We start from the raw sequence: 10445 nt of genomic DNA on the forward strand, positions 1-10445 counted from the left end.
GCTTTTTTGATAAACATTTTGGCGGCCAAATATTTATTTCACCAAAACTGGCGCCATATATTTTATTTTGTTTTTAATTTACATTAATTTATTTACATTAATTATTAATTATAATAATACATATAATATAATTTAATATAAGAAATAATCATATAACATATAAATAATATAACATATAAGTAATTGTATAAAATTGAAAAAAGAAACAGAGAGACTCTTGGGTTAAGAAGTCCACCGCTTCTCACAACGTACAGCTGCCTTCTCTCTCACCTGCTTCTCACAAGACAACCATTGCGCTTGTTGCCGTTGTCACTCCACCATTGTCTGTGCCGACAACAATCTCTGATTACTCTCCGGTCTTCTTCTTCCTAAAGGTTAGTTTGTTTTTCTTTATCTTCTCTTTGCTTTATTAGGATTTGTCTCAATCTTTAACATTTGGTTTACTAAACCCTCCTACAAATACAGTGTTACTCTTCCCTATTTAAACTAAAACATTATAGAATAGTAAGAGGATTCAATTTCAATGAGATATATATTAGAGGTTTGATTTGGGAATTTAGGGTTCATTAGTTTTAATTTCTTTTGGCATTGATTTCTCTGGTATGAATTAGTATTATGGAGCATTGATTTCAATTAGTTTGATGACTAAGAAATTTAGATTCACAAAAGCAAAAAAAAACTTATTGTGAAATATATATATATATATATATATATATATATATATATATATATATATATATATATATATATATATATATATATATATATATATATATATATATATATATATATATAGTGAAGATACATGAAGAACACAAATGAGAAGTTGATTAAATTGTGAAAGGGAAGAAACCTCGAAAGAGAATCCGTAATGGAAAGCTCAGCCATATTTTAAGAGAGTTACTTACAAATTTCACAAAGTTTCTCTCTTTGACACATTAATACTCCATAGTTCTCAGGAATATATGTATGTCAAATATTTCAATGCAAAAAAATATATTATTCAATGGTTTTTCACCAACTGAACAATGTTTTATTTTTTTCACAGTACTCATGTTCTTGTTATAACTTTAGATGTATAAAATGAAAGTGGACTTTGAGTATTATAGTGAAAATTTTAATACTTAAAAGTAAGGAAAGACAAATGTTTCTGGTCCTTAAAATTTTGAAAGAAAACTTTTTTAAATTTCACTTGCATGGAATAATCCAATCATGTATGTATCTTTGTTCTTTTCATATCAAACTTTATCAAAATAAGTAAAATTATGAATATTTTACTATTAATTTCTTTGTCTGTTTCTGCATTAAATATTGCACCAGTGGAAATGAGAAAAACTCAACCAAAACCAGAAGTTTTGAACTTGAACATTTTAAAGTTTGACTATAATCTGAATCTTTGATATTCTTTGTTGTTACTACCAAATAGATGGTGAACAAATCTCAACAACACAAATAGATGGTGAACAAATATAATAATATTGGCACTAAGTTATGTGTACACAGAATCACACACTCAACACATGTTTTCATCAATATGATCATTTAACTCCTATGTAACTCAAAACTAACTTAATTTTCAACCATAGAAATAAAATGAAAACTCATACATTTTTTGTTTATCAATTTATAGATTCAAATGATATCTTGAGATGTGATTTCAATAATAGAAGTTTAATTTTATAATATAAAAAAACAAGGCTTAGATTTCATTTTGAGCATGTACACTTTAAGAGAATCACATGTATCTTATCCTTAACCGAAGCCTTGTTCATTGTTGGTGTTGAATCCACGTTCGTTAAATTGTGTTTCGGTTCAGACTAAGCGAATTTTGATTCCGGTTAGATTTGAAATTTTCGTTCACCCCTACTCCTATATGTATACAGATTATTTGAGAAGGAGTAAAGATACATGAACACAACACACACATTGTAGTGATATAGTTTCAAAATAAAAGGATAATAATAGTGTATATTATATGATTTTATCAAAGTGTCTATTTTATATTATCTTTTACTAAGATAATAATCTCTTTCGGATACTTTCTTTTTTTAGTTTGATGTTATATCTTTATTCATGAAAATTTTATAGGTATGGATAAGTCTTGGATTTCAAAGCTACATACCACACCTGAATATGAAATTGGATTAGATATATTCTTAGATTTTGCTTTTAACAATGTGGCTGTTGGAGATACAATACGATGTCCATGCCCGATGTGTAGGTTTTTGAAACCGCAAACTAGAAGTGTAGTTAGGGATCACTTACTATGCAAACCATTTCCTAAGAACTATGTCGTATGGACCCTTCACGGTGAGAGAAAAATTCCAGAGTCTTCTAGAAATGAAGACTTTGTGCAAGATAAGTTTCAATCATATAATATGATGGAAACAATGCTCAATGATGCATTTGGTAACTATAGGCAAGATGCTGCTGATTTAAATGAATCAGACCCGATAGACTTAGAGGACATAGCTAATGAAGGGACAAGAGTTGATAGCGGTGATTTTTGTGAGTTTCTCAACGATGGAAGCCAGATATTGCAAGAAGGAAGCAAGTATACAAAACTTGAATTTATAATCAAATTATATCATATAAAGGTATTGTGTGGATTAAGTGACAAAGCAATTACTATGATATTAGATTTGTTGAGAGATGCGTTTCAACAAGCAAAGTTACCTCATTCATTTTACGAGGCAAAGAAAGCCATCAATAAACTTGGTCTTAATTATACAAAGATAGATGCATGTCTAAATGATTGTATGTTGTTCTTGGGAGACGACGAAAAAGAACTACAAGAATGCAAGCATTGTGGAGCATCTCGATGGAATCCTAAGAAGAAGAAGAAGCAAGCTGCAAAGGTGTTACGTTACTTTCCACTAAAAACAAGATTGCAAAGATTGTTCATGTGTTCTAAGACTGCAGAGCATATGAGATGGCATGCTTCGGGAAATAACAATGATGGACTATTAAGACATCCAAGGGATGGTGAAGCATGGAAGAACTTTAATTTAATTCATCTTGAGTTTGCCTCAGATCCTCGAAATGTTCGCTTGGGACTTGCTAGTGATGGTTTTAACCCATTTGGAACCATGAATTCTAAATATAGTGTTTGGCCAGTGTTCTTGATCCCATATAACTTTCCTCCTTGGATGTGTATGAAGCACACTTCCTTCCTCTTGTCAATGATCATTCCTGGGAAATCGAGTCCCGGAAATAATATAGATGTTTATTTACAACCCCTTGTGAATGAGTTAAAGGAGCTATGGAATGATGGCGTGGTAACATTTGATGTATCCATGAATGAAAGTTTTAGAATGCGGGCAGCTCTTATGTGGACGATTAGTGACTTTCCGGCTCTAGGTAATCTGTCTGGTTGGAACACACATACAGGTTTAGCTTGCCCAAATTGTAATTTTGAATCAAAAGGTTTTCGTCTTAGTAAAAGTAAGAAGTGGTGTTTTATGGGTCATCGTCGTTTTTTGAGCAGAAATCATAGATTTAGACAAAATCGAGTTCGCTTTAATGGTGACACAGAAGAACGAAATCCGCCATCAAAAATATCAGGATCTGACATTTTAAGGCAAACAAAAGATCTTGATGTTACATTTGGGAAAAGAGAAATGTTGAATGGTAACAAAAAGAGACCTAGAAAAAAAGTTCAGCAGTGGAATAAACGAAGTATATTCTTTGAGCTTCCATATTGGGAGTTTAATTTGCTGCGTCATAATCTAGATTTTATGCATATTGAAAAAAATGTATGTGACAATGTCTTGTATACTTTGCTGAATGATAAGAGTAAATCAAAATACAATCTCAATGCTCGAAAAGATTTGCAAGAGATGGGTATTAGACGCGATCTTTGGCCTGATGAAAAAGGGAGATATCATCTTGCTTTGTTTTCACTAACACGTGATACAAAAAGGTTGTTTTTGAACACATTGAAAAATGTTAGATTTCCAGATGGTTACTCAAGTAACATTTCTAGATGTGTTGATTACGCTCAACAAAAGATTTCTGGTTTGAAAAGTCACGATTGTCACATTTTATTCGAATACTTGCTACCTTTAGCCATTCGCAATTTATTGCCAAACCATGTTACAACAGTCTTGGTGGAGTTTTGTTCATTTTATAGAGTTCTCTGTGGGAAAAGTTTAAATATTACCGACCTTCAAAATCTCCAAGAGCGTATTGTTATTACACTTTGTCATTTGGAAATGTTATTCCCCCCATCATTCTTCACAGTTATGGTTCATTTAAGTGTTCATCTAATAGAGGAGGCAAAACTTGGAGGTCCGGTGCATTATCGATACATGTATCCCATAGAGAGGTAAGTTAATTACATTTACAATTTAAAGCATCTTGTTATGTGCATCAATATTGTATACACTAATTCTATAAAGGTTTTATAGGGAATTAGGTCATTTGAAATCCTTTGTACGCAATAAGGCTCGAGCAGAAGGTTCTATAGCTGAGGGTTACATAATGGAAGAGTCGCTCACTTTTTGTTCTCGGTACATTGAAGATATAGAGACACGGTTCAATAGACCTAGACGTGTCTATGATGACTCAAATGAGAATGAATCTTCCTTTGCATCTCCCGTCTTCCCTCGACTTGGTAAACCAGTGGGAGCTTCCTCAGATTTCACATTAACTCGTTTGCAAAAGATTCAAGCTCATCGATATGTTCTTCTCAATTGTGCAATAGTCACACCATTTGTTGAGTGAGTAAATAGAATGAACTCTGTCTTGTTTATTGATGGAATATTTTAAGCATCCTAGTCTCATTTAATGATTTAAATATGTTTAATTAACATAGAGAATTCAGAGACTTCATAAGGAGAAGTTCAAGGTCAAGAAGACCTTCTGCTACAGAAATAGAAAAAAGAGTGTATAAAGATTTTGTTGATTGGTTTCAAAGATTGGTAAGTTATAAATAATACTCCAAATTTTCTTGTTATTTTGTGATCATTCCATGTGATCTAATCTCATATGATAACTAATGCAATTAATTTAATTTAGATTTTGAAACCAGAATCAGCCAATTCATACTAAACTAATCTAAAATTCTTAGCACGCGGACCTTTGGACAAAGCAAAGAGATATACTGCTTACAACATTAACGGGTTCAAATTTCGAACATTATCTAGAGAAGAGGGATTAAGAACACAAAATAGTGGGGTTTTTCTAACATCCAACACATCTTGTGTTTCAAGTAGTGTTGATAGAAACTTAAGACAAGCAGATTTGCCTTATTATGGGAAGTTGGAAGATATCATTGAGATTAACTACTATGGTCATTTCAAGGTTGCTCTTTTCAAATGCAAATGGGCAGATACCACACGAGATAGAGGGTATAAAAAGGATAGTTGGAATTTCAATTGTGTAAATTTTGATAGATTGATTCATAATGGTGACCGTGAAGAACATGATCCGTATATTGAGGCATCTCAAGCTCAATTGCTGTATTATGTTGATGATTTTGTTAATACCGGATGGAGTGTTGCCGTGCATTTAAAGCCGAGAGATTTGTATGAAATGGGGGAAGAAGTAGAAGAGGAAGTTCATGAAAACATGTCGTATGAAGAACATGAACTTCCTTTGCATTTTGATAACAATGATGATGAGTATGTGCAATTAGCTACAAATCATTTGAATGATGATGTAGTTGATTAAATATTAGGTAAAAAATTTCAATTTCAATGTTTTCCGTGTAACCTTTTTTTGAATAGTTGAATTTGTGATTGTGAATTTATGTGATTCCATTCAAAGTTATACAATTGAGATGATAAGGTAAGGTAGGCTTTGTTCTGTACTACTGTGTGTGAATATAGAAAAGAGCTTAGGATGATGCAAACATTGGTGTTCTCTTAATATTTGTTTTTCTGTAATTTGTATTTTAATCATATAAAGGCTCTGTTCTGTTAGGTATTTTAAACATTGATATTTATTTTATTTATTTTGTTATAATATGCAGGCATGGAAAAGCAAAAGCGTTTTCCAAATCCATTAAAGTCAACACCTCAAGTCCATACTTCACCTCAAGTCCATACTTCACCTCAAGTTTCCCAATCACCTCAAGCATCCCAAGCTCATGCTTTTTCTCAAGTTCCACCTCAAGTTCATATTACACATCAAGTTTTACCTAGAGTTCATACTTCACCCCAAGTTCCACTTCAAGCTCATGCTTCATCTCAAATTCCAACCCAAGTTCCTCTTAAACATCAATCTCTACCTCAAGCTCATAATATACCTCAAGCACCAACTTCATCTCATTCATTACCTCAAGTTCAAACTTCAACTCATTCTTTATCTCAAGCACATCATAGTGAATCATCTCATTCATTACTTTTTATGATATATTTATGATATAATTTATTTTATTTCTCAAGACTCACAAGGAGCTACTAAGAAGATAAAACTCAAGTATTGGCAAGTCAATGATTTACCTATTGGGGAACGTGTAATTGTACACTTTGATGACCGATTTGCTGCATATGGTGAAGCACAAGGTTTGCTAGCAGGATATTGTGGAACATTAGCAACTAATTCCAATTTATTTCCAATTAATTTTGAAAGGTGGTCTGGAAAGTTAGGCATGCCAAAATCTTATTTTGATAATTGCTTTGAAACTGATTTAAAGGTATTTATAGTTTGTTACACTTTCTATATTGGACTCTTCATATTTGAGTGCCTAAAGTTTGACTTTGTTTACTTTTGAAGCCTCGATTTCAGTTTAACACTATTGAAGCTATGGCAAAAAGATATTGCAAACTTAGCATTTCAAAAAAGTGGGCTGCACATAGACAAAGTTTGTGGACTAGATTTTACGATCCATCTCAAACCCGAGATAAAATCATAAGTAATGTTCCAGTTGGTGTAGACCCAACTCAATGGGCTCATTTTGTTAATTATCGCTTGAAACCGGAAACAATGGTAAATTTTAGTTACTTTTATTTATTTATTGTTGTATTTTAGTTATATTATTAATAAATTAACTTGTATTCATTTTTTATAGGAGCGTTGTCGCAAAAATAGAGAAAATCGTAGCAAGCAAGTGATTCCTCATACCGGTGGTTCTAAACCTCTTTCGAGAAAAAGACATGAGATGGTAGTTTTACAAATTAACTTTGTATGTTCTAATCTTTGATATGACTTACTATCTATTTTGACTTACTTTCTTCTTTAGTTTTTGGAAACCGGACAACAACCTAGTCGTGGAAAATTATACATTGAAACTCATAAAAAAAAAGACGGGTCGTTTGTAAATGATGCAGCAAAGAATATTGTGGTAAGTTCATGATGAATTCTACGCTTGACTTTCTAAATTACAGTTTGAAAGTTTAATAATTGGTTCATGATAGGCATTGACTATTAGATCTTTAAAAACTCTTCAATTTCTAATTGTTTGTATTGGTTCATGATAGGAAATGATAAACAATGACAATAGTTGGTTCATGATAGGCAATGTCTTATGTTTTTATTATGTTCATGATAAGTTTATAATAGGCAATGACTTTTATTCATGATAGATTCAGGATAGGAAATGGCTACTGTTTTTAATAGGTTCATGATAGGTTTATGATAGGAAATGGATTCTGTTATTGATAGGCAATGGCTACTAGGATTGTTATTAATTTAATGATATAATTCTATTGTGATTGTTTTGGTAAAACCAATAATTTTTTATCATTAAGTCTGCTGTGATTGATTTTAAAATGATGATCTTGTAAATTGATAGGAGCAAATTGAAGTGGGTTTGACACAAAGCAATATTGATGAATCTCAAATATCTCCTAATGATGTTGTCGATAGAGTCTTTGGGCCCGAGCATTCTGGAAGAGTGAGAAGTATGGGTATGGGTGCAGCTCCTACTAATACATTTAGAAATAATGGAGTTAGAATTTCAAATTTGCGTAATTCTTCAACAAGTGTTGCTGAACCATCATCTAACTTTTGGCAAGAGAAGTACATGAACTTGGAATCTCAAGTTCAAAACAATATGGCCGCATTTAAAGCATATATTATAATGAAAGAAGGAAAGATTCCTGATCAAGTGGCTGACATTTTGGGTTTCTCAAATGTAAGTTCTAATTTTTATCTTTTAGTTTCACTATTCCATTAATAAAAATAATTAATGCATATTATGTTTTAAGATCTCTCAAAGAATCTTAAGCTTAAGATATCTCTAATTCCACTATTGTTTGTGATAGTTATTGTGGCTTTTGTTGTCAATAAAAACAATTTGGTTCTATCATAATTGATAGGGTAATTAGAACTCCCAATAGTATAGTGACAATTTAAAAAATATTCTGCAGACTTATTTCCCAAACATTATGCAGACTTATCTATTTTTTTTTTTAATTTCAGCCAAGTGATATTGCAAGTGAGCCTAATTCGCCGTTGATTGCAAGAGGATCTTGTGGTGGCAGCAACATTTGATGTGCATTTTATTAAGGAGATTGAACAAGACTAATATTGATTCTATATATGTTTTTGTTATGCTGACTCTTTAGATTAAAATTTATATTAGACTAAAATTTGTGTTTGATTGTCAGATTTAATATCACACAAATATTTTGAACAACATATTATTATCATGTTGAAGTTGAAAATGTTATCATGAATTTAATTTTTATGATACCATTTTAACTACAATTATGTTATGTTACTTATTTAATTTTGTAGTCTACTGATTATATTCAATACTTAATTACAAATATCATAATCTAAAAATATACTGTAAAAACAATTTCAATAAAACAAAAAAAAGTAGATAAATTTTTTAATATAATTGTTTAAAAATAGTTGATTGGCTAAATAATTAACCTATAAATAAGGATACAAAAATATTTATTGCGGAGGTTCCAAATCCCCACAAAAAAGTTTAAAAAATAAATAAAAACTCGTATTCAAATGATGATAGAGGGGGCTGAGAATCGCCTCAAATTAACTCTCTATACTGAGGAGGTTTAAAACCTCCGAAATATAACCCCTGCAGTTTGGTACCAGCGATTCTCCAGAACCCCCGCATATATACTATGGGAATCGTAACTACGGGAGTTTTAAAGAATCCCGCAAAATACGTTGCGGAGGTCGTAAACCCCCTCAAAATGGGTATAAAACCCCCGCAAATCGAGCGTGTTTTTTGTAGTGTTCCCTATTAGATATCTTCTCATACTCAGCATGAGAGATAGCATTCAGCAAAACAGTCCTGCATTTGTGATGATTTTTGAAATCTTTCTTTTGATCATCAGTCATTTCGCTTCTCGTGAGCCTTACACCAGTAGCTTTAACAGGATGTTTGTAACCATCCAACAGAAGATCCCATAGATCAGCATCCAGACCAAGAAAGTAACTTTCCAGTTTATCTTTCCAATATTCAAAGTTTTCACCATCGAATACTGGTGGTCTAGTATAACCATTGTTACCATTGTATTGCTCAGCAGAGCCAGATGTAGATGCAGTTGGATTTGTTTGAGTTTCACCAGCCATCTTTTACTGAAGCGTTTTTCTCTTCCTGAATCTTTTCTAAACACGGTTAAGTGCTTGCACCTTAGAACCGGCGCTCTGATGCCAATTGAAGGATAGAAAAACACTTAGAAAGGGGGGGGGTTTGAATAAGTGTAGTCTTAAAAACTTGAACGATAAAAACAAATTGCATAGTTATTTTTATCCTGGTTCGTTGTTAACTAAACTACTCCAGTCCACCCCCACGGAGTGATTTACCTCACCTGAGGATTTAATCCACTAATCGCAACAGATTACAATGGTTTTCCACTTAGCCCACGACTAAGTCTTCTAGAGTATCCTGATCACAACCTGATCACTCTAGGAACAAATGCTTAGACACAAGCTAAGACTTTCTTAGAGTATCCTGACCACCACGTGATCACTCTAATTACAACTGCTTAGACACAAGCTAAGACTTCCTAGAGTATCCTGATCAACACTTGATCACTCTAGTTACTTACAAATTAATGTAATCAAATAAGAGTTTTACAATGCTTCTGAAAAGCTATAATCACAACAGTGATATTTCTCTTAAAGTTTAAGCTTTATCTCACTAATATATTATAACAGCAATGTAGTGAGCTTTGATGAAGATGAAGTTTCTGAGCTTTGAATTTGAACAGCGTTTCAGCAAGTTAATTGTTAGCAAATCGTCAACCTTGCTTCTCATCAGAACTTCATATTTATAGGCACTTGAGAAGATGACCGTTGGGAGCATTTAATTTTTTGCGTGTTCCGTACAGCATTGCATTTAATGTTTCACGCTTTTGTCAACTACCTCGAGCCTTGTTCACGCTGTGTCTACTGACGTTGCCTTTAATAGCTTCCAACGTTCCTTTTGTCAGTCAGCGTAGCCTGCCACCTGTACTTTCTTCTGATCTGATGTTTGTGAATACAACGTTTGAATATCATCAGAGTCAAACAGCTTGGTGCAT

The 10445-nt window shown here is 32.5% G+C and overlaps 1 protein-coding gene across 4 annotated transcripts; it reads left to right on the plus strand.

Moving 5' to 3' along the window:
* Positions 1 to 209: 209 nt before the first annotated feature.
* Positions 210 to 8802, plus strand: LOC131637027 (uncharacterized). 4 transcript variants are annotated; one of them, XM_058907594.1, is made up of 7 exons: positions 4935 to 5680; positions 5975 to 6640; positions 6721 to 6933; positions 7016 to 7108; positions 7187 to 7288; positions 7739 to 8080; positions 8368 to 8802. In XM_058907594.1, the coding sequence occupies exons 2-7, from the start codon at positions 6596 to 6598 to the stop codon at positions 8437 to 8439; spliced, it is 867 nt and encodes a 288-aa protein (XP_058763577.1). In that variant the 5' UTR covers positions 4935 to 5680; positions 5975 to 6595; the 3' UTR covers positions 8440 to 8802. The 4 variants fall into 4 exon arrangements, 2 of the variants coding, with proteins under 2 accessions (XP_058763576.1, XP_058763577.1); XR_009294255.1 differs by lacking the exons at positions 6721 to 6933; positions 7016 to 7108; positions 7187 to 7288; positions 7739 to 8080; positions 8368 to 8802 and adding exons at positions 210 to 374; positions 2089 to 4327; positions 4410 to 4721; positions 4817 to 4922 and having other exon boundaries at positions 5020 to 5680; positions 5975 to 6593; XR_009294254.1 differs by lacking the exons at positions 4935 to 5680; positions 6721 to 6933; positions 7016 to 7108; ... (1 more) ...; positions 7739 to 8080; positions 8368 to 8802 and adding exons at positions 210 to 374; positions 2089 to 4327; positions 4410 to 4721; positions 4817 to 4922 and having other exon boundaries at positions 5975 to 6285; positions 6390 to 6593.
* The last annotated feature ends 1643 nt before the right edge of the window (positions 8803 to 10445 follow it).

Source organism: Vicia villosa, unplaced genomic scaffold (genome assembly GCF_029867415.1).
Source record: "Vicia villosa cultivar HV-30 ecotype Madison, WI unplaced genomic scaffold, Vvil1.0 ctg.001892F_1_1, whole genome shotgun sequence".
Taxonomy (NCBI): Eukaryota; Viridiplantae; Streptophyta; class Magnoliopsida; order Fabales; family Fabaceae; genus Vicia; species Vicia villosa.

Coding starts and splice junctions, on each gene's coding strand:
- LOC131637027 (XM_058907593.1), top strand. CDS start 2,091: ATGGATAAGTCTTGGATTTCAAAGCTACATACCACACCTGAATATGAA. Junction 4,722..4,816: donor ATAGTCACACCATTTGTTGA/GTGAGTAAATAG, acceptor TAATTAACATAG/AGAATTCAGAGACTTCATAA. Junction 4,923..5,974: donor TTGATTGGTTTCAAAGATTG/GTAAGTTATAAA, acceptor TATAATATGCAG/GCATGGAAAAGCAAAAGCGT.